Source organism: Lutra lutra, chromosome 12, assembly GCF_902655055.1.
Source record: "Lutra lutra chromosome 12, mLutLut1.2, whole genome shotgun sequence".
Lineage (NCBI taxonomy): Eukaryota > Metazoa > Chordata > Mammalia > Carnivora > Mustelidae > Lutra > Lutra lutra.
The window spans coordinates 27,364,879-27,388,132 of NC_062289.1; the positions used below are offsets into that span (position 1 = coordinate 27,364,879).

Sequence of the window (23,254 nt, forward strand, 5' to 3'; positions counted from 1 at the left end):
TTCCATAAATAGAAAACACTTGAGCAGTTGTATACAATGCTGCATAGGGGTGCATGTATCTTTTTGAATTAGTGTTTTTGTATTCTTTGAGTAAATACCTACTAGTGCAATTACTGGATTGTAGGCTAGTTCTGTTTTCATTTTCTGAGGATCCTCCATACCGTTTTCCACAATGGCTGCAGCGGTTTGCATTCCCACCCACAGTGCACAAGGATTCCTTTTTCTCCACATCCTCACTAACCGTTGTTTGTGTTTCCGATTTTAGCCATTCTGACAGGTGCGAGGTGATAATCTTTCTGTAGTTTTGATTTGCCTTTCCCTAATGATGAGTGATGTTGATTATCTTTTCTTTTATCTCTTGGCCATGTGTATGTCTTCTTTGGGGAAATGTCTGTTCATCTTCTGCCCAGTTTTTAACTGGATTATTATTACTATTTTTTTTTTGTTTTGTTTTTTTGTGGGTTTTTTTGGTGTTGAATTGTGTAAGTTCTTCATATATTTTGGATACTAAGCCTTTATCAGATATGTCATTTGCACATATCTTCCACTCAGCAGGTTATCTTTTAGTTTTGTTGATTGCTTCCTTCGCTGTGCGAGGAAGTTTATTTTAATGTAGCATTAGCAATTTATTTTTGCATTAATTTGTTCTTTAATCCCCAAACTTTGTTTTCCCTCTTTCCCATCCCTGGTATTTGAATGTGTTTTAAATAGGAGCTCCTACGATAGATTAATACAAAGAGGTACAACTTTATTGTTTATAAAAAGGAAAAAGATTCATAGTATGGCAAGATGTTAGTATCTTTAATTTTAATGATGCAGCGTTTTTTGGTGCTTTTCTAACTTGTGAAATATAGCGTTTCTTAAAAGGTCTGTTTCCTCTTTGGATTGGTGACTTTAGGGTGAAGATTTTGTGATTTCCAGGATAAAATGAGAGTGTGTATTGGATCTATGTAATGGAAGTTAGACAAACGTATTGTCGGTCTTGGAGAAAATTGTTTGATTCCCCAACAGAGAATTTTAAAATGATTTTTCTCTCTTACGGTTCTAGGGTTATGCACCACCACCTAAAAATGGGATTGAACAGAAGCGCCCTGGACGCCCTTTGAATATTACATCTTTAGTTAGGCTATCCTCAGCTGTGCCAAACCAAATTTCCATTTCTTGGGCATCAGAAATCGGAAAGGTAAAGACTCTTCTGGGTAGCGCGTGAAAGTGATCTCACTAGGAGTTGATTTGTCTTGTCTTAGCTCCGGGTACTAGCTCTCACCTATTAGTTTTCTGATCTTAATTCCTGAAAAGCGGTGATTTTCAATTCAGGAGTGGAGATGTAGGGATTCTTAGGGTTGAAAAGTTCAAGATGTCCTAAATGTCATCTCTTTATTTTCTTGGAAAAGAAGTGAGTGTAATTACAGTACTTCTTAAGGAAATGCCTTAATCACAATTGTGTTTATGTATGTGTTTAAGTAGGGTTTTCAGAAACTGGAAACTTTGGGTAATGTTATGTATTTATGAAGAGGGACAAAGCTGATCAGACTTTGAGGAAAATGGTTAAATGTGGTTGGAAATAATCTGTTCCAGCTTTTACACGAACAGCTGTCACTTCAGATAATTTGGGAATCTCATATGAAAATATTTACTTAAAATTACATTATTTTCCCAATACCTGTAGGTTGATGAACCTGGCTTTCTACTAATTCCTCGTCTCAAATGCGTTATGTTAGTTATGGGATACTGACTAATACAACAAGGAATTTCTGTTTTACAACTATTTGTTTATATACAGAAATAATAGAATGTCAAAAGAGATTTCAGTTAATTTCTGAACATCAGCTTTAGTCTTGCTATTTCATTGAGGTAAAGGGTAATATTCCTATTTTATTGACAGAGAAATTGAGTCATATGTTCATAGCAGGAATTTTTGGTCGTCACACCAAGGCAGTTGCAGAGTTGAGGACATAAAGAATAGCTTTGTATTAATATTTGGACTAAAAAAAGTATTACTATCTCTCTAATGATTGTTTTCTTGAGCTCTCAGTTTTGAATTTTTACCATAACTTGTCTGTATTATCATAGGACACTGATCCTAATACTTTTCATTTGTACAAACTGTGCAGTATAGTGATGCATTGGGTAAGGATTCAGAAAATCTTGACTTAGTCCCATCTTGGCCACTGATTGATTTTGGCAAAGTTGCTTACTTTCCTGAGACCTGTTTAAAGATAAGTAAAATCTTGCAAATGCAAGGGTCATTGGTAAATGAGCAGGTCTTAATGCTTTAAAGCTTATGGGAGAAATTTGAATAGAAGAATGTATCTTTTTGATGTAATTATTAGCACATATTTTTGAGTAAACGATTGTAGACATTGAAGATCTGGCAGGGTTTTTTGCTGTGTAATGGGAGTAATATACTTTCCTTGTAATTAAAATGATTAATTGACTTAAAATATGCATACTGTATTGAATATTCAGATACTTAAAAAGACTGTTGAAGGACATTAAAATGATATTTACAATATTTGGCTTGATAACTATTAAAAGTATTTTGTTTATTATAGGATCAATTGAATGAATATGTGTAGTGAAATAGTAAGATAGATTTTTAGCATGTAGGTAAAATTCTATTTCATCTCTTCATAGCTCTATAAATAGCTAACGAAGGTTCCTTTGTGCCAGATCTAAGAGGTATGGGATTGGATGCTATTATTTTCTGGCCTTGTCTTTTTGATTTTTATCATTTCTTCGTGTGTCTTAAATACTACAGTAGCTGTCCCTTCCCTAATAAAATGTGCATTTGGAAACAGGGGTTAATTTGTCAAAAGTTTTTCTCCGAAGAAAGCTGATACTGGGTTCATTTGAAGATTTGTTCAAGACCACCTCAAGAAGAGGTGGTCTCTTCTGTCAGAATTAGAACTTTGAAACTCTGGATTTGAAATGTTAATTCAGACCACTGGTGTTTAAACTTTGTTTCTGCAGTGGAACCCATTCTTCAGTGAAAATATTATGACAGTCCCATTACATGAAAACAAAATTTTAGTTAAAAGTGGGCATTCCGGGAGGGTACATTCTCATTCGTGCCATGATGACCCTAGGATAATCAGTTATGCTAAATTAGAAACACAGTTTGAAAACTACAGATCTAAGATATGTTATCTTTCACATGGATGTTTTAAAGTGATAAATGATTGAGAAATACCTTTAATGTGATTGAGTTTTATCTTCCCTAAAATAGCTAAGTTGATTTTGTTCCCTTCCCAGTCCTTGACCTTCCTGTGAAAGTGATTTTGAATGTTATTTTTAGAAACCAGAGTTTCTTAGACAGGTATTTAATGTAAATAGGCTATTATCTCTCATCTTTAATACAGATTATCTTTCTTTGTAGAATTACTCCATGTCTCTATATCTTGTACGACAGCTCACATCAGCCATGTTATTACAGAGATTAAAAATGAAAGGTATTAGAAACCCTGATCATTCCAGAGCACTAAGTAAGTAATGTTTGTAAGACGGAGCATTTGAGATGCTTTAATGGAAAAAAAAAAAATAAAAACCAAGCCTCAAATATACATCAATACAGGGATAATTTGTGAAGAATTATTTAAAAAAACCTAAAATAATTTGAGTTAAAAATACTCTTATGAACAGAGCCCTATAATGAAAAGCCCTTCTTAGAAATCACTCCTAAGGATCAGTTTTATATCCCAACTGGTCTGATTTTTGGCTTTGTTATGAAAACTTATTTAGGTAAATGTCAGGTTGATGGTAATTTTGATGCATATGTTGACTCGCAAATAGGAGTGCAAGTCTTCAGAACCTCCAGTGTGTAATGCAATGTACATTTTAAAAAATTCTAAACGAGAAAGCTCTTTTTGCAAAAGAAGTGTTGATATCTATCAATAATATTTGACTTCTCAGAGGTTTTATTTTTTACTTTGCTTTCATAATGTATAATAATAAAGAAAAAGTCTAACTCAGACTGTAAATAATTCAGTAACTTAATTTAATTGAACAAGACATTTTTCTGGGAAAGACAATATTTTTCCCCCAGTTACTTAACGCTGGATGAACTGGAAAGGAGAAAAGAATCTACAGATTGAAAAGGGAGCCAAGTAGAGCTGTTGAAATGGTTTGCATTCTTGTACTTAAACCATTCTCATCTCATTAAACAGCAGAGTAGCGGTCTTCCTGCCTAGAGCTGGAAGACAAGGAAGCACTTCCCTCCGTTTTTTCATCCCGCTGCAGCTCCAGTTCCCATTTCCTTGCCTTTTCTCTATGATGGTGTTGAGTGTTAACCACCTAGAGACCATGCATATGTTTGTGACCTTGTAGAGACTGTAACCTGTATACATTACCGGGAAAATCAAACTGCAGAGGCATTAGCACATCTCTTGCAGTTTTCATTTGTCAAAGGAAGTATAAGAGTATCTGGCTTTTCTGGTTTACAAATTTAATAGTTGTTGGAAACAACCAGTACCCGTAACAAAAAGTCCTCTGAGTGTGTGTGAGGAAAGCACTGAAGCTCCAGGTACAGCTCCTTTGCAAGTTCCTTTCCCAATTGTTATATTGTTCTTCGGTCTTACATAGTTGTCTGTTTTGAAACTCTTCCTTACCTGCAATTTTACTTCTAGAAAGACGTTATTTTAAAAATGCAATCAAACATGTGAATCTAGAGTTTGCAAGTTTGTAATTCTTTAACCTAATACTGGAAGTATGATTGTGTTTTTACATTAATACTTAACATTTTGGAGGTTTTTTGTTTGCTTTTTGTAGTTTCTTGACCTTCTCAAAGTGTTTGGGAAACTTTAAATAAGATGATATTTATTTCTGTAATCCTGTTCAGAATATCACAGTTAAAAGAATTTTTTTTAATTCTTTTTCTTTTTAAAGTTAAAGAAAAACTTACTGCAGATCCTGATAGTGAAATTGCTACAACTAGCCTTCGGGTATCCTTGATGTGCCCTGTAAGTAACGCAAAAAAACATTCCGGGGTGTTTCACTTTTTATAAATGACTAATTTTCCTATATAATATAAGTAAGTGTGGGAATGAATGATACGTTATGATAGAATTCAGAACTTTTGTCATTTTCCCATTCAGGAATTTTAATGATTAAACATAATTCTAAAGAATGCAGATGTTCTTCAAACAATGACTAAGCAAGGAAAGATCTAAAAGGGTATTGTTTCAAAAAAGGAAGAGAGCTTTAGGTTCAGAATAATCTGTCACAGTTTTTTTTTTGCTGTAGATAGTCCACAGCTAATAGTAAATATTTAGAGAGAATAGAGAGTTGGCTCCTTTTATCAGAATATAGACTGTGTTGAAAAATAGCAGTAAAATTACTATCACCTAATAAATGCTAATTGATGGTTCTGGTTTAATGAATTAGAATGTTTGAGATGTCTTTGTCTGTTTGTAATGCACTTCTAAGTTGCATAATAATTTTATGTCTCTTTATATAGAGACTGTGGAGTGGAAATCGGTCAGTAACTCTCAGATCCTCCTGTGTTCTTGTTACTGAGCTAATTTTGGGGAGAAAATACCGAGGACTTGATAAGAACTTGTCAGAAAGTTAATAGTCTACTTTGAGAGATAAAACTAACTCACATGAGAAAACGAAGGCATACATACCACATGTAACCTTGCTAAGCATAGGGAGAGGTCAGGAATAGTGGATGAAGGCTTCTCTAAAATCAGTACTGGTGGAGGGGAACCTTTCCACATGCAAGGAACTTTATGAGAAGAGTCACGGAATCAGGATTGTAGTTTTGGGAGAACCTCATGACCAGCCGCCATTGTGAGAAATGTACAGTATTTAAGTGGAGAGAGAATTGTGTCAGAGAGAGGGAGAGAGAAAGGAATAATTTGTTGAGTTCCCATGATGTGTTTCTTAATTTAACTGTCTTAACAAACCTGTGTGGAAGAGTTGAGGGAACTGAGATTAAAAGTGGTTGGATAACTCACATCACACAGTTAGTAGCAAAACAAGGATAAAAATTTTGGTCTTCTGACATTATTCCAGATACCTTAAAAATATACCATAATACCAAATTGGGCTAAAATATAAATATCCTTGTTATATAAGCTCACCTCTCTGTCACCCTGGAAAGTGATGTTTGCAGATCTCTTTCTTTCTGAATTTATTTTTTAATTATCATTAACTTAAACTAACTTAGCTCTGTTGAAAAGGAATAGAAGTGCATGAAATTGGATTGCTTAGAAATGGTGAACCTGTGGTTGTCAGATCCAGAGAGAAGAAAGTCTGCTGTTCCAGCAGCGGGGGTGGGGAGCATTGATGCCTGAAGTGGTGGCAGAGGCCCACGAGGGCTTGTGTTTGGACCCAGGACCTCCTCTTCTACCCCCATGCTATGTGCAGACCTTGAGACGTGATTTCTTTTTTTTTTTTTTTTAAGATTATTTATTTATTTATTTGACAAAGAGAGAGAAAGATCACAAGTAGGCAGGCAGAGAGAGAGGAAGGGAAGCAGGTTCCCTGCTGAGCAGAGAGCCCGATGCGGGGCTCGATCCCAGGACCCTGGGATCATGACCTGAGCCGAAGGCAGAGGATTAACCCACTGAGCCACTCAGGTGCCCCGAGACGTGATTTCTTTTGAGTGTCTTCACATTACTCTTTTCTTCCCTCTCGTGTTAAAATGGATGTTAAATTGAAACACAGGAGATTGCCATTTTGTTGGTCAAAAACACTCGTATATTGATAGTTTCTTACAGTTTAATCCTAGTATATTGAGCAAATGTTGTTTACTGGCTATATTCTAGGCATAATCACTACATGGGAAAGGAATTCATGTTACCTCTATGTTTTAGTAGCACACTATTCTGTCAGTAAGAAAGTGCTTCTGGATAGCTTACCTAAAGAGTTCTAACAGTTACATGATTCCATTTTCTGTCTTGTCTCCTTGACCTTGTTTTTTAAAGTTTTTTTTTTCTGTTTTTGTTTTTTTAAAAAACACTGTGCTATTCTGTATGAGAACAACCCAAACAAAACATAAGAGACTGACATACTAACAGATTGTCAGATTTTCAAAATAGTGGAAGTGGTATATCAGAGCGGTTAAGATTCCTTCTATATAAGAATAGGGAACAGTTCCTTTTCACTAAGTCTCTTTTGCAGGTTGTCTTGAGCTTTGAAAAAAATCACACTACTTGATTTTTTTCAGCACTTTCTAAGAAAAGAGTAAGTGGTACTTTCCAGGCTGTAGTAGTGTTAACACAAAGTTGAAGCTAACTGTAGTATATGATACATGTTAATTAGAAAATCAAACAGATGTTTGATCAGATTTAATAGATGGATGACAGAAGTTAGATGATGAGAGGAGGAGATAATACCAGTATTAGCTGAAAAGAGCAGAAAGGAGTGCAGCCTATTGGCTGCAGAAGTAGCAGCGGATCCGGAGTGGTGCTAGGAAATACAGAAGCACAGAGTGGATCGTAAGCATTTGGAAGGGTGAGACATGAACCCTGGGATAAGGAAGCTATCAGAAAATGATAGCTGCCAGGTACTGGAAGAAGTGTTTGTCCCATTTCACAGTATATTTGTAAAATGATTCAGAGTAGACTTGAGTCTAGGGAGTGGGAAGTGCAGTCCAAAGCCTCTGTCCTTGGGACTTACAGAAGGCAATTTTACTGTTGCTCGAGGGAGGGATCTAAGTGTATATAATTATATTTCTGAACAGTGTCTGAATTTTACAGTTTTTAAAATTTATCAATTTTAGTGATATCAGCTAGTGATTTTCTGTCTTTCCTGCAGAGGTGGGCTGGTGGCTGGGGGATAGAGAAGGGGGCTAGGTTTGATTTTATCTTTTAAGATTCTGACTCATATATAGTTTGGATCCACTGATGTGGGTCATTTTTACTATATACATTCTTAATTTACATAGATGCATTTAGGCTACAGCGAAGTGAAAATCAGTTTAGGTACTCTGTACATAACATTGCACTCTGATGTTCATAGCAACATGATCCACAATAGCCAAAGTATGGAAGCAGCCCAAGGGTCCATCGACTGATGAATGTGATATATTACTCAGGCATAAAAAAAGATGGAATCCTGCCATTTGTAATGACATGGGTAGAGCATGAGAGTATTATGCTAAGCAAAATCAGTCAGAGAAAGACAGATACTATATATGATATAATTCATACATGGAATTTAAGAAACAAAACAAATGGGGTGCCTGGGTGGCTCAGTGGGTTAAAGCCTCTGCCTTCGGTTCAGGTCATGATCCCAGGGTCCTCTGATCGAGCCCCGCATCAGGCTCTCTGCTCAGCGGGGAGCCTGCTTCCTCCTCTCTCTCTCTGCCTGCCTCTCTGCCTACTTGTGATCTCTGTCAAATAAATAAAATCTTTTTTAAAAAATTAAAAACAAAACAAAACAAAACAAATGAGCAAAGGGACAAAAAGAGAGGTAAACCAAGAAACAGACTCTTAACTATAGAGAACAAACCGATGGTCACCAGAGGGGAAAGGGGTGAGAGGATGTGTGATGGGGAATTAAGGGTACATCACACTTGTGATGAGTACCAAGTAATGTTTGGAAGTATTGAATCACTATATCATAACATCATAACACTATATCATAACATCTGAAACTTAGATTACACTGTATGTTAACTGGAATTTAAGTAAAAACTTAAAAAATATTTTACTAATCAAAAAAAGTATTGCATTGTTTAGGAACCATTCCTTCCATCCATCCGTCTATCCATCCATCCATCCGTCCATCATCTGACTAAATAGAATTTAATGCATAACAAAGCTGCTTTTGTTGACACACCATGATCAGTATTAGGAAATTAATCAGATTTGGCCAGTTGGTAATAAATGCTTTTTTTAACTTGAGAAATGCTCATTAACTTTTGTGAGCCACTAGGATTAAATTTAGGATCAGCAGCTTCTATAGTTGTGAATGTTTTCAGTTCTCTGTATCGTGGAAATTCTAAGGCAGTGACAGGAGAGATGAAGGTGGTACCTAAGAAGAAGAAGAAAAAAAGCAAGTTCCCAAAGCATGGGTCAGGGATACTTGGGGGCCCTAAGACTCTTGGAAGAGGCTCACAAAGTCAGAGCAATTTTTAAAATAATACTATGATGCAGTTTGTCTCTTTTCTGTTATTCTCTCATGAGTAGGCAGTGGTGTTTAATAGGGATTACCTGACTATTGGTAATGTCAGTGTTCCAAGGGTTGATGAAGTGTGTATTTGTGTGTTCTTGTGTTTTAAAAATGTCTGCTTTAATTGCTACTACCATAAATATTGGTAAATATAATCTATATGTATAAAAACTCCTTGAGGGGCACCTGGGTGGCTCAGTGGGGGTAAGCCCCTGCCTTCGGCTCAGGTCATGATCTCAGGGTCCTGGGATCGAGCCCCACGTCGGGCTCTCTGCTCGGCAGGGAGCCTGCTTCTCTTCCTCTCTCTCTGCCTGCCTCTCTGCCTACTTGTGATCTCTGTCTGTCAAATAAATAAATAAACTCTTTAAAAAATACATTTAAAAAAAAAAAAACTCCTTGAGATTCTCAATGTTTAAGAGTGTGAAGGGATTCTGAAGCCAAAAGTATGAGAACTAGGAGCCCCCACCCCCTCCAAAAAATCATAGTAGGCTGAGTTAGAGCATTATTTAAAGGAAACAAATTATGGAAATTGACAAATAGTAACTACTTTATTATAAAATTATTCAAATAGAACAGACATTAAAACTTGAAATTGATAAGATCTCTTATTCAAAAGTAATGCTACTAATAGTATGAAATAAATCTTTCTAGACTGAACTTTATGTTCATAGTTGTGTATGTTTATTGGAAAAAATTGTATTGTGCTACATATACTATTCTGTGGTTTACTGTTTTAAAATTAACAGTATATTTTAACTATTAATATCTGTAGATATGTCTTATTTTAATCATACAGGCATTTTGTTGATTGGGTGTGGTGTAAATTGTTCAACCTTTTTAGTGATTATTTAGGTTGTTTCCAAATAAAAAGCAACGATGAAAAATTCCTAAGCAAAACACTAGCCAGTGGAATCCATTACTTTAAAAAGAATCCGGTATTTTACAAGAATAATACATGATAATAAAAGGATACCTCTTAGGAATGCAAGTATGGTTTGATTTTAGAAAAACTGTGAAAATTGTTTATATTAATAATGGGAAGGGGGTCAGGAAATTCCTGTGATCATCTCATTAGGGTGCTGAATAAGCATTCAGTCAGCTTCCATTCCTAATAGAACAGAAACTCTTAGCAAAATAGGAAAAGGTGGCTAATTGGAACCAAGAACCAGCACCATGTGTGATGTTGTAAAGCTAAGAGGAGTCCCATGGAAGTAAACATTTGTGTTTGCATTAGAGCTCCACCAGCTGGGTCTCAGTGAGTGTGTTGTTTGTGGCCTCACGTCATCTCAGCATCTTTATTTCAAAAGCAGAAATACAGATACTAGTCTTTCTGCAGTCCTAGGGCCGTTAGGAGAATTCTGTGAAATGTATGTAAAAATCCTTAGCGCCCAGTAAGATTCCACATGGCTTAGGAGAAAATCTGTTATTAAAGGAAGGGAAAATTTGGAAGCAAATATTGTAAGAAAATGAAATGCCTTAGGTTCTATTCTTTTTTTTTTTTTTTAAAGACATCTGTTTATTTATTTGACAGAGAGAAAGAGATCACAAGTAGGCAGAGAGGCAGAGAGAGAGGAGGAAGCAGGCTCCCCACCGAGCAGAGAGCCCGATGCGGGGCTCGATCCCAGGACCCTGAGACCATGACCTGAGCTGAAGGCAGAGGCTTTAACCCACTGAGCCACCCAGGTGCCCCCCTTAGGTTCTATTCTTACTTTTTTCTTCCTTAAATAATAAGTTCTGTTGTGCTATGTACTTGCACGAATCACTGTAACTTCCAAGATCCCTTTTAGAATTCTAGTTAAACACTCAGATGGAGTCAGTATAGCACAGTGATAAGATATGAACTCTGGTGCCAGAGCTGCTCGGTTCAGATATTGGCGCTGCCACTTTGTAACTTTGTAATGGTAGTCATTACTTAGCTTCGTTGTGCCTTGGTGTTCTCAGGGTGGGAGTGGGGGAGACAATAATGTCTCTAGATCAGTCATACAGTGCAGTTGTTAGGTTTAAATATAAAGTGTCACTTCATAATATAAAGTCATCAACATCGTGCCTTCTCTGTAAGTAGAACTATACAAACAATAGTTATTGCTATGCTGACAACTTGGCTAAATTAATTTTTTTGATTACGAAATAAACAAATGTTCATTTTAGAAGAAAGAAATTATAGATAAACCATAAAGGCGAGGGTAGTGGGCGTACCAAACAGGAGCATTCTAAGACTCCTACCCCTCAGGCAAAGTTAACAGTGTAATTTTGCTGTGAATTTTTCTAGACGTTATAGTTCCCATAAAGAAGTCCTTCCTGCTTCTCTTTCTTTCCCATTGCTGTTTTCTAGTCTGTCTGTCTTTGTTCTGTCATCTGATCAGCAGATTCTGAGCACATGCTGCATTTTAGGTGCTGTGCTGTGACACTTGGATTACAGTCGTGAGCAGTGACATGGGTCTTGTCCTTGTGGAGTTTAGAGTCTAGTGGGAGAAACAGATTTTCTATCCGAATAACACACAGCTGGTTGTAAGCTGAGAGATTTTCTGTAATGAAGTACATAGGGAGGGCTGTTGAAAGGCTATAGCGACAGACTCCATCTAATCTGGGTGTGTGTCCTGATGTTGGCATACCTCTGCCAGCTGGAATAAAAACTGAACAAGCACTGTAGTTATACAAAAGTATATCGGAACATCAGCACATGTGATTATACATAAGTAAAAAATTCTCATAAGTGAAAGATATATTTGCAGTTCACATCATCATATATATGAGGCTGACTTAATATAGAGCTGCTGTAGATAGATACCAAAGACTAAATGGAAAATGAGAAAAGCTTATGAATAGATGGTTCTTAGAAGCACAAGTGGCTCTTAGAAGTAAAAAAGAAGCTCAACTGAAAATAAGGGAAGTGTAGTTCACACAAAATGGGGTTTTTTCACCAATCAGGTTGGCCGAGATCAGAGTTACAGCACCGTGTGTGCAAGGTTGAGGGGAACCGAGTGCACTGATACACATATGTGCATACATCGGTAGGTAGGCAACTTCTGTGGGAGACGTTTTGTCAGTGTGACAGAAATCATAAATGCACTTTCCCTTTGACCGCAAAATATCACTTCTAGGAGTCCGTCCTGTAGATATTTACTGCAGCATTATTTGTAGTCATAAAAGATTGGAAACAATTTAAACGTCTGTCACTAGGGCAGGGTACTAGTTAAATAATGAGCCTTCATATCATACACTTCATTATCAGTTATGATACCTTCATATCATGGTAGCTTTTTGTGTTCTGATATGTATGAAACAGTCACCAAGGATATTACGTGGCAGTTGGTACACAGTTGTGTGGATTGCATGCCACCATTTCTGGGAAAATTTTTAAAATACATACTTGGTTATGCGTAGACCCAGTGCAAGTACAAGCGAGAGATGGGCAACAGTGGTTCCCTCTAAATAGGGGAACAGGTAAGAAAGAGTCACATCTTTCTTCCTGTGAATTTGCATGCTGATTATTTTAAAAATGTGAAATGGGCTTTTAAAAATCATAGGGCCATCAGTGAATACAAGTGAAATATGTAGCAATCTTGATAGAGATAAATTCTGGTTTGAATTTTTTCATTTTGATTTTTTCATAAGATCTTTTCAGACTTTTATGAGTGATCCTTGCCTTTGAGGCTTTATTCTCCTTTCTGAAAAGTTTCCCCCTATTGTCTTCCCTGTCCTGTAGTTAGGGAAAATGAGGTTGACAATCCCGTGCCGCGCAGTGACTTGTACACATCTGCAGTGTTTTGACGCTGCCCTTTATCTGCAAATGAATGAGAAGAAGCCCACCTGGATCTGTCCCGTGTGTGATAAAAAAGCTGCCTATGAAAGTCTCATTTTAGATGGGTAAGTGTATCCCAGCCTACATGTTAGCGTATGTAAACAGTCAGTCCAGCCTTATATACATTTTAGTCTAGCATTGTGTTACCCTTTGTATTTATTTTTGGGTTTCTGTACTGTTAGGTTTGTTAAACTCAGAGGGGCATTGGTCTGTTGTTTTCTTGTAGTGTCTTTGTTTTATTTTTGTTTTAAGATTTTATTTACTTGTGTATTTTAGACAGCATGAGCATGGGTTGTGGGGAGAAAGGCAGAGGGAGAGGAGAGAGAGGATCTCTCAAGCAGACTCTGTGCTGAACATGGAGCCCTGCATGGCGCCCAGTCCCACGACCCGTGAGATCCTGACCTAGGCCAAAACCAAGACTCAGACGCTCAACCCACTGAGCCACCCAGGCATCCCCTTTGTCTCCTTTTAATACCACCGTAATGTTGACCTCATGAAAATGTGTTGGGAAGTGGTAGTATCATGTCTTCACAAATATTTGGTGAAATTCCCTAGTGAAGATGTTTGGGACTGGGCTTTTCTTTGTGGTAAAGTTTTTAAGTACAAATTCATTTTCTTTAATATACCTGGGTTTCCTCAGGTTATTTATTTCTTTTTGAGCCTTAGTATGGCTAGAAGTTTGTCGATTTTATTGATCTTACAGCCCCAGCTTTTTGTTTTCATTGATTTTTTTGGTTTTTTCTATTTTGTTTGTTTCTTTTCTTTGTTATTTCCCTTTTCATGTTTAATTTTAATTTTTTTTCTGGTTTCATTAGGTAGAAGCTGAGGTCATTGATTTGAGTCCTTTTTTAATATAGGAAGATTAGTGCTATAAATTTTCTTCCAAGTACTGCTTTAGCTATATTCCACAAATTTTATTATATTTTCCTTTTTGTTCAGTTCTAAATACTTTCTACTTTATGTTTTTATGTGGGTTTTTTTTTTTTGTCTCATTGGTTGTTTTGTTTAGTTTCAAAATATTGGCATTTTCCACATATTTTTCTGAAGATGATTTCAAATTTCACTATGGGCATAGAACATAATTTGTATGCAGAGTTATTTTAAATTTTTTCATGTCCCTAATCCTCCTTTTCCCTACCTGATGATCCTTTTTTCTTGAGAATAAGCTTATAAATTATTTTTTGTATAATAACCTTTATATTTCCTTATGTTTGTTTTATATGTTGTGTTGGAAATTGTTCTTACTGGCCAATCCCAGTTAGGAAGCTCCAGGTGTCTTTCTGTTTAGTCACTGATATTTTAGATGATACTCACTCACTTATGTTGCTCATTAAAGATCTAAAACCTAGGAGGAGGGGATGTAGTAGTTGTTGTAAAATGTGAAGTTATTGAAACACCAAACAAAAAAGATAGCATTATTTTCATCTCCAAGGCAGTATATGTATTACTTCATTAGTTCACTGTTGAACAAAGCCATTGATTACATTTATGCACTTCTTAATTGGTTCATAGGCTTTTTATGGAAATTCTCAATGACTGTTCTGATGTGGATGAGATCAAATTCCAAGAGGATGGCACTTGGTGTCCAATGAGACCGAAGAAAGAAGCTATGAAAGTGTCCAGCCAGCCATGTACAAAAATAGAAAGTATGTGCAGAATGGCTACAGAGAGCAAAGCAATGAGACTCCTACAGTGTTGATTTTATTGTTAACCTTGGCCGCTAGAACTATATTTGGAGCTCAGTTTGCGAACTTTATCTTTTGATCATCTGTTACATATGTAATTTCCCCCAAATGATTTTTACTCTTTCCTTCAGAAATGTGCTAAAGTTTATACCATCTTCTAATTAGCTTTTTCATAATATATTTTTATATGTAAAGTAAATGAAACAATATCTGAAGTTATTTTAATATTTGGTGTTTGTTACAAAATGAAAAGTTATAAAATGACATTTTTTTTTTTAAAGATTTTATTTATCCACTTGACAGAGAGAGATCACAAGCAGGCAGAGAGGCAGGCAGAGAGAGAGGGAAAGCAGGCTCCCCGCCGAGCAGAGAGCCCCATTCTGGGCTCGATCCCAGGACTCTGAGATTATGACCTGAGCCGAAGGCAGCGGCTTAACCTACTGAGCCACCCAGGCGCCTTATAAATGACATTTTTATGGACGATTTTTCAGGATTCTTTGTAGAGTACCTTTTGGGGGAACTGCCAGTGGAGGTGTGCTTAGAGAGGCAGAATCCATCAGTGGAGGGTGGGGGCAGGTGCTCACAGGTCAGTTGCTTTTTAAAAAAGTGAACAGATTGTTTCCATTTCTTTATGGGAAGGAATTTGACCATTGCCTTGGTTACCTAGGATGTATACTCAGCTCCCTCTACCCAGCCACACTGAGTGGAGAAACTTAGGGCAGTACCATAATTGAAACCTGTAGGTGAACTTAAAATTTTCTTTTTATCTGATATAGTCCACTCACTACATTTATGCTTTGTGCTGATTATGTTTGACACTCTACCAGTGTAATGAATAATGGGTACTCAAGAGTAAAAAGTGAAAGATTCATGTTAATATTAATCGTTCTCCTGGGGCACCTGGCTGCCTCATTCAGTATGAATGAAACTCTTGATCTGAAGGTCCTAAGTTCAAGCCCCACATTGGGTGTGGAACCTACTTTAAAAAAATTCATTCTCCTATGATTGTTACTGAACCTACAGGTAGAATTACGATCAAGGTTTCCCTCATCTTTGAGAAGAACAGTGATATAGTTGATTAGTTGCTGCTTTTCCATTATCAGCCAGCATTAGTTTTCTGTTAAAGAGATTACAGGGCATAATGTAATTTCTGTGAACTGGTGTGTTAACATATAGTATATGAGGGCAGAAGGGAGGACCTAAGTGATTAATAGATAGTTGATAAGAAAAGCTTTAACTGTCTGAATAATTTAAAAGAGAAGTTTGGAGTTTTTTCAGCTCATGAAGGTTTAAATTTTTATCAGGTTCTGGCTTATGGTGAGGGGCCTCTACATTATCCTGACATGAGTACTGTTGCTTTGCTAGAGTGAAAGTATCTGATTCTGACTTAACAGTGCCGCACATCTGTGAGAATACACAGCCCATGAAGCCACTTACTCTTGCCTGTGACTGAGATTGGAGCCCTGACCCTAGGCTGCCTGTAAAATGACTGCTTACCTGGGGAGGCAGGCAGTGTGAGCAGCAGGATCTGAGCGCGTCCTCTGGCAGTCCTGTGGACGTAAGAGCATGCTGTCCGAAGGAGGCTTTGACGCTCTGGCCATGAATAGAGCTTACTTTTTGTCCCCAGATTAAGCAGTCACTTTATAGACAAACGTCTGGAGTTAAGGAGTTTGTCTCTATCCATTGGGCAGAGTATGTGTCTTTACTGGTTTTATATTCTCCTGGACTTGCTCCACAGTTAAGACTTAAGGTTAGAGTTTATTTGTGTCCCACCTTTGATTTTTTTTCTTTTACTTCTCTTCCCCACATCAGGTTCAAGTGTCCTCACTAAGCCATGTTCAGTGACTGTAGCCAATGAGACAAGCAAGAAGAAAGTGGATGTTATTGACCTAACAATAGAAAGCTCTTCTGATGAAGAGGAAGACCCACCTGCCAAAAGGAAATGCATCTTTATGTCAGAAACACAAAGCAGCCCAACCAAAGGGTTTGTTAATTTATAGTTCACTATTGTTTATTACACTTGGAACTAACTGTTCTCAGTACAGGTTTGTAAATGTCTCTGAGAGTTGCATAACCATAGAAGGCTATTTTCATTTGCCTTTATTCAGTTGAAATATTTTCAAGAAAGCATCTTGTTTAAAGGAGAGAAAATTTTGATGAAGAAATTATTAACATCCTTGGGAAGTAAGAGTTGAAGTCTTCTCACGTCTAAGTATTTATTTCCTATTTGATCCTTTTTTGTCATTTTTCTGGAACCTATATTTGGCATCACAGCCAACATGAGTAAGCCCAGCATAAAAATGGGAGTGCGGCATTGGGAATCTGACAAGTGTGGGTTCCAATTTTGATATCATTGCTTACTAGTACCAGGATCTTGACTAATATACTTATGTGAGTCTCCTTTTTCTGCTTTGTAAAATGGGGTTAAATAATAACCTACCTTAGAAGATGATTGTCCGGTTTCAGTAAGAGAGAGAGCTTAGGCTCAGTGTCAGGCATGTGGTAGTCTCTTAGTCAAAATTGGTTGCCTTCCTATTTCATCCTCTCCAGGGCCAACTGTGAGCAAGTAAATGCATTCTAGCATGTCATGTTTTATGAGTCATATGGCAGAAGCTGTTGCTGTCTTATGTAGTAAGTGATAGCTTTAAGTATCTGTCAACTGGTGCTTCTTAGAAATTTTGGAACCTGTAAGATAGTAGCAGAGGGTTTTTGTTACCTTCCATTAACATACTGTATTAGACTTGGGTGTGCCTGTCTTGTCCTTTGGGCCTCTCAGTGCACTTATTTTTTCTGTAATTTATATGCCATAACATTTTCCCATCTTAACTATTAAGTTGCCCAGTTTATTGATTTTAGTGAATTCAGAGAGTTGCCCAGTCATCATCACAATTCAGCTGTAGAATATTTCCAACACGTAGTAAACATCTCTCATGTTCACTTGCAGTTAATCCCCATTCACACCCTAAATCTAGGCAACTGTTTATCTCCTTACCATCTCTATGAATTTGTCTGTTCCAGACATTTTATATAGGTGGAATTATACTCTCAGTGTGTTTTGGCCTAAAAGGACTAGAAGTTATAGCTACCCAGCTCATTCCATGAAGTCAACTTAATTCCTAATACCCAAATGAGATTTACACATTAACAACTGTGCAGAAGGAAGCTGGTTCACATTTGAAAGGCCAATGAAAATTCTGAATTCAGTCTTAGAAAATCATTTAATTATATATTAAAATGGTATCCATTACTACAAAGTGTAGGGTTCATCCAGGAATGCTTTATTGTTAAGAAATACATTGATAAAATGGATCGTGTAATAAGGATAACTATGTAGTCATCTTAATGGATTCTGGAAAGGTATTTAGTTCATTAATAGCCATTCCTGAGAGAAACTCTTTGAAATATCAGAATTTACTTAAGGTTTGAAGGGTTTACCACTGAAGCTGATTTATTCTTAGGCTGCATTAATGAAAGAGGCATAGTGTCCAGGATATATACCTACACTACTTTTATTCTGTTTAAGGCTAGATGATTTTTATTTAATACCACTCTAGTCAGTGTTGATCATGAGCAGATGGGAACAGGGTGGTACTGCATCCTGTAGCATGATGGATGGATGGATGGGTCTAAGGACTGATGCTGTTAAGCCAGGACAAGAGAAGATGTGAATATGTGAATATCTTGTAGTTCTTAAAAGGGAATCATTGACTAAGTGGATTAAGTTTATTCTGTGTAATAAAATTTGGGAGATTTAAGTCCAGTGGAGGGAAGATACATGGAAAGACTTTAAGCTGGAGCTGAACACTAGGAAAGTTGATGTTTCGTGCTAAAATCACATTTCCTTTATTGAGGTAGAATTGATGCCACCTGTCCCAGTGGGTGTCATGGAGACTACTCATGCTATGGATATATTATCTCTGTATTCCCTTCCAACTCTTAATGCTTTTCTGGTTTTGTTCTTGGTCATCCTTTTTGTATTGTCTTGTGGCTCACCATCTAGAATTTTCATGGTTTTCTTCTGCTGTGTAAGTTTATCGTGGGACTTCTTGGTCAATGATAGTAACCAAATGAGAAAGAATAGAGAATGAGAAACCAGAAAAACTTGCTTTCAGTTACATTCCAGAGAGCAGTTACTTTTTTTTTTTTTAAGATTTTATTTATTTATTTATTTGTCAGAGAGAGAGAGAGTGAGAGCGAGAGCGCACAAGCAGGCAGCATGGCAGGCAGAGGCGGAGAGAGAAGCAGGCTCCCTGCTGACCAAGGAGCCCTATGCGGGACTCGATTCCAGGACCCTGGGATCATGACCCCAGCCAAAGGCAGTGGCCTAACTGACTGAGCCACCCAGGGATCCCAAGAGAGCAGTTATTTTTGAAGAGGTATTGTTTTGGTAAAAATTGTTTTTTGTTTTTTTAAGATTGATTTATTTATTTTAGTGCACGTGAGCTGGGGAAGGGGCCAAGGAGAAGGGAGAGAGAATCTTAAGCAAACTCTTTGCCTGAGCACAGATCCTGACACGGGGCTTGATCCCACAACCCTAAGATCATGACCTGAGCCAAAACCATGAATCAGACACTCAACCCACTGAGCCACCCAGGCACCCTTAGAAATTGTTTTTAAAAACAATTTCACAGTTGTTTCATAATCAAGAGGTAGAATGCATTCCACCTAGACATGGCTTCTGTTAACATTTTGATGGTAATCCTTCTAGCCTCCCTCCTTGAATACATACTCTAGTCCTTAAATGTGGTCATAATAGTAGTTATCAGAAGAGACTGGCACATTAAGACTTTTAGAAAAACCTGTAACATTTTTCTACATTATAAGTTAATTTTATTTTTTATTTTATTTTATTTTATTTTTTTTAAGATTTTATTTATTTATTTGAGAGAGAATGAGAGAGAGCATGAGCGAGGAGAAGGTCAGAGAGAGAAGCAGACTCCCCGTGGAGTTGGGAGCCCGATGCGGGACTCGATCCCAGGACTCCAGGATCATGACCCGAGCCGAAGGCAGTCATCCAACCAACTGAGCCACCCAGGCGTCCCATACATTATAAGTTAATTTTAAATACTATGTCCCCACCCCATTCCTTGAATCCTTGAATGATTACTTTGTCACTAATAAGGTATTCTAAAGACAGGCATAGACAAATATACAGATACTTGTGTGGATTAAGACTCATTAGAAATTGGTAACAAAATTGAATCTTTTCTATGATGTATGATAAAGTGGGAGCACACAGGGAATTTCAGGTTTATGGATAAAAATTCAAGTTACTGAACTGTTAACTCATTTTCAGACATTTAAGCCTGGACCAAGTATGATGAATTCATTGATTTAGTACATGGTCTAGAATACTAATATTTGCTCTCCAGCAGTGTTCCAGCAGTTTACCTTTGTGCTGGGATGTTAGGGATGAGGCTACAAAAATTTAAAATATATATGTACATGTGCATAATATATACCTATGCCTGTGTATTTGTCAATCCTGTGAGAAGGCAGTAACAAGTTACAAACTTTAAATTTTTTCTGTCACTTTATAGTATCACATTTTTATACCCATAATTCCATTAGATACAGCCATTTACATTTCTCCTTGTTATTCCATATTTATAAATACATCTGTTTTTTTGGATAGACGTTAGACTCATTTACCTTTTTGAATGTAGTCCTCATGAATATTCTGATTAAAACCAAAATCTGCTACCAATGCATAATTTGATAATGGTCACAAATGACTAATTTATCCATTCTGTAAAAATAGAATTTGTGTTAATGGTTGCAAAGTTCAGGCAAAAGAAATTACACAAAATAGTTTAGTTTTTCAGATGTTTGCTAAGATTTTTAGATGTTGATCTAATAATTTGTACCCTCATTGGATTTTGACATTTTCACATTTTCTGACCATCAACATTTTGTATTGGAGAAACAAAGAGTAGTTACTTATTTAAAGTTTTGTGTTTTGAGAACAGAACCTGTGTGATAATTAGATGTTAATATGGTGATAGACTGTGTCTTGGGACACTGACTTGATAGTAACGGAGCCGGGGAGGAAAGTGAGTTTTGTTGGTGTCACCTATAAATCTGATTCACACTCAGAGATCAATTCAGGATCAAGATAAAAGAAACTTCTCAGTGTGAGATATCAAAGGAAGAGAAAGAGCAGGAGGAAGGTAGGCATGTGTGTATGGTAGGTGTATGTGTGTATCTTCAAAAGCTTGTCTCTTACATATAAAAAAATATGATTAAGATATTTAAACTATGAGACAGCCAGATTAATCAGAGCCACTTATGTAACCCCTTCTCAGCAGGACCGTACCAGTCTCTCTCCGTCTTAGGCCCTGTCCTCCCACCCCAATTACAGATACGCATACCTATGTGGGAGGTAGGATCACGTGTAATTTGAAAATACTTTTGGTGATTACAATGTAGAGGACCACTGTTTTCAGACCTCTAAGATGGGCTTTAATACAGCATAACTTACTTGATTTCATCCCCAGTTTGTTCTTTCCCCCTCCACAGAATCTGCCTTTTCTAGTATTACCTCCTGGTTGTGGTTTTAGATCTCTGGGTAACATTGGAAGCCAAGAAGCCTTCTGTTTCTAATCCAGGCAGGTCGTTCTTTGGGTGATGACTTCCATCTTCATCTACCTCTGGCAAATGTGTTTGAAATACCAGACTTCTGTTAATTGTCTTAAGCATGTTATGTTTCCTATGTGTCTATTTTTAAGATTTCTGAACTCCGACCTATGTTATTTATTCACTATTCGGAGAATAACGTAGTTGCCAACACAGCTATATATGTACTCTCAAGGTGACTTCATTTTCCGCATTTCTAGTGACTTCTGTATTTTCGACAAAGAGTACAGAATAAGAGCTAGACAGGATCCTCATGTCATCATGCAGATGAGTTTTAGAATGACTCCAGTGTCTAAATAGGTTGTGATTATTTTAGGGGTTTGAGATTTAGATTGAAGTCATGAAATAGTTTTGTCAGTTGTTTAAAGTATGAAAAGCGTCATGGGACTATGTCATCATTTCTTATCACTAGTACGTAATGATCAGAGCAGTAACAAGAAGTGTTGCGACCAAATGAAAAGGCATCTAGAGGTCCTCGTCGTCATCTCAGTCTAGTTCTGTGACCATGGTGCTAAGTTTTTGTTGGTTTTACTTTCTTTGTTTTTGTAATGATCCCCTCCAACTCCATAATTCTGTGGCTCTCTTGTTAAGCTTCACTGGCAATGCTTTGGGATCCTATCATCAATGTCCCTGTGTCCCTGTCTCCTCTCCTTTTTTTTAATTTAATAAATTTTATTTTTCAAAATGTACAGTTGGTGGGACGTGTTATGCATCTTTACTAGTAGTAGGGGCACTCCAACCTTGGTATTCCTGGCATAAATCACTTTGAACACCACCATGTTTGGAAACAGCTTAATGAGTCCTTTACTAAGGAGTTCCTCCTGAAGGGGGCTGCTGTGGCCAGGCAATTGTAAATCTTTGCTTTCTTTCTCAGAGACAGCAGCTGGACTTACTACTGTATAGCTGGGAAATTGCTTATAGAGTTTGTCACATGGGGTTCTTGTCAAACGAGACCAGGTTATTGATCTTAGGTCCCAAACTCTACCTTTGGACTCTTTTTGGTTTTGGCCGCAGATTTGTTCACTGGGTCTTTATCTTTCTTGCCTGACTTTCCTGCATCTGTTTTTTTTCTTGTCCTTGGGTGGCATCATGAAGCTCAGGGAACAGCTGCTACCACTGCAGCCTCATTAAGATGGTAGACAGAAAAGATGGCCACTACCACCAGCCATAGGATCCCTAACGTTGCTTAATTTCTTGTGTACTTTCAAGATGTTTTTCTTGTGAGGTTCTAATTGTTGAGCTTGGGCAACTAAGAGAAATGAAGGTTAAATAGATAGAATGCAGTCATCTCTCTTTATTCCTGACATTTAAAAAAATACAATTAATTATACTGCTTCTTGAAATGATAAAGCTGTAATTATATATATATACACACACATATATATACATATACATATATATATACATACATATATATAGTGTGTGTATATATGTATATATAAATAAAACTAGTTATAGTGTATTTTTTAAGTGTGTTTAATTTGTACTCTTAGCATGATAAGTTAATTTCAAAGTCTATATATAAACCCTTTTAGGGTAGACGGGTGTCATAGTAACTTAACATTTTTTATTTCCGGATATTTTAAATCTTGAGAAATCATCTTATTCTAATTTCTGACTGCTGCCTATTATCATCTTGCTGGCTGGCTTTAGGATGGGCTATCTTTTGCTCAGATGAATTCTCAGATAAGATTGCTGCTAATTAACACAGTTTGGGTTAGAATGGACGGGCTTCTGGTTGAGCTATATAATAAGTAGCTTCACTTCTAAGATGCAGTGATTTAAATCAAATGTTAGGAGTCCTCTGTTTTATTTCTAAGTTTCTTTATAGATAAAATTACTAATAGCCACATCTGTGTTACCCATACGTTAATAAGAGCCTGTGTGAAGTGTATTTCCACTTGTGGATGACTGTTTCCTGCCCTGCTCCAGCACTTACGTTATGTTTTCGTGTCAGCTTGCTCTCACATCGCAGCTGCTGCTGAGAGCCCTCGTACGTTCAGGTTATAAT

The 23,254-nt window shown here is 37.0% G+C and overlaps 1 protein-coding gene across 8 annotated transcripts in view; it reads left to right on the forward strand.

Moving 5' to 3' along the window:
* Positions 1 to 23,254, forward strand: part of PIAS2 (protein inhibitor of activated STAT 2) — a 94,883-nt gene that overhangs the window by 56,467 nt on the left and 15,162 nt on the right. For all 8 annotated transcript variants that reach the window (XM_047698138.1, XM_047698135.1, XM_047698139.1 and 5 more), the window contains exons 6-11: positions 1,049 to 1,183; positions 3,380 to 3,485; positions 4,885 to 4,958; positions 12,827 to 12,987; positions 14,435 to 14,568; positions 16,420 to 16,591. In XM_047698138.1, coding sequence (XP_047554094.1) covers positions 1,049 to 1,183; positions 3,380 to 3,485; positions 4,885 to 4,958; positions 12,827 to 12,987; positions 14,435 to 14,568; positions 16,420 to 16,591 — 782 coding nt within the window. The remainder of the gene's footprint in view (positions 1 to 1,048; positions 1,184 to 3,379; positions 3,486 to 4,884; positions 4,959 to 12,826; positions 12,988 to 14,434; positions 14,569 to 16,419; positions 16,592 to 23,254) is intronic.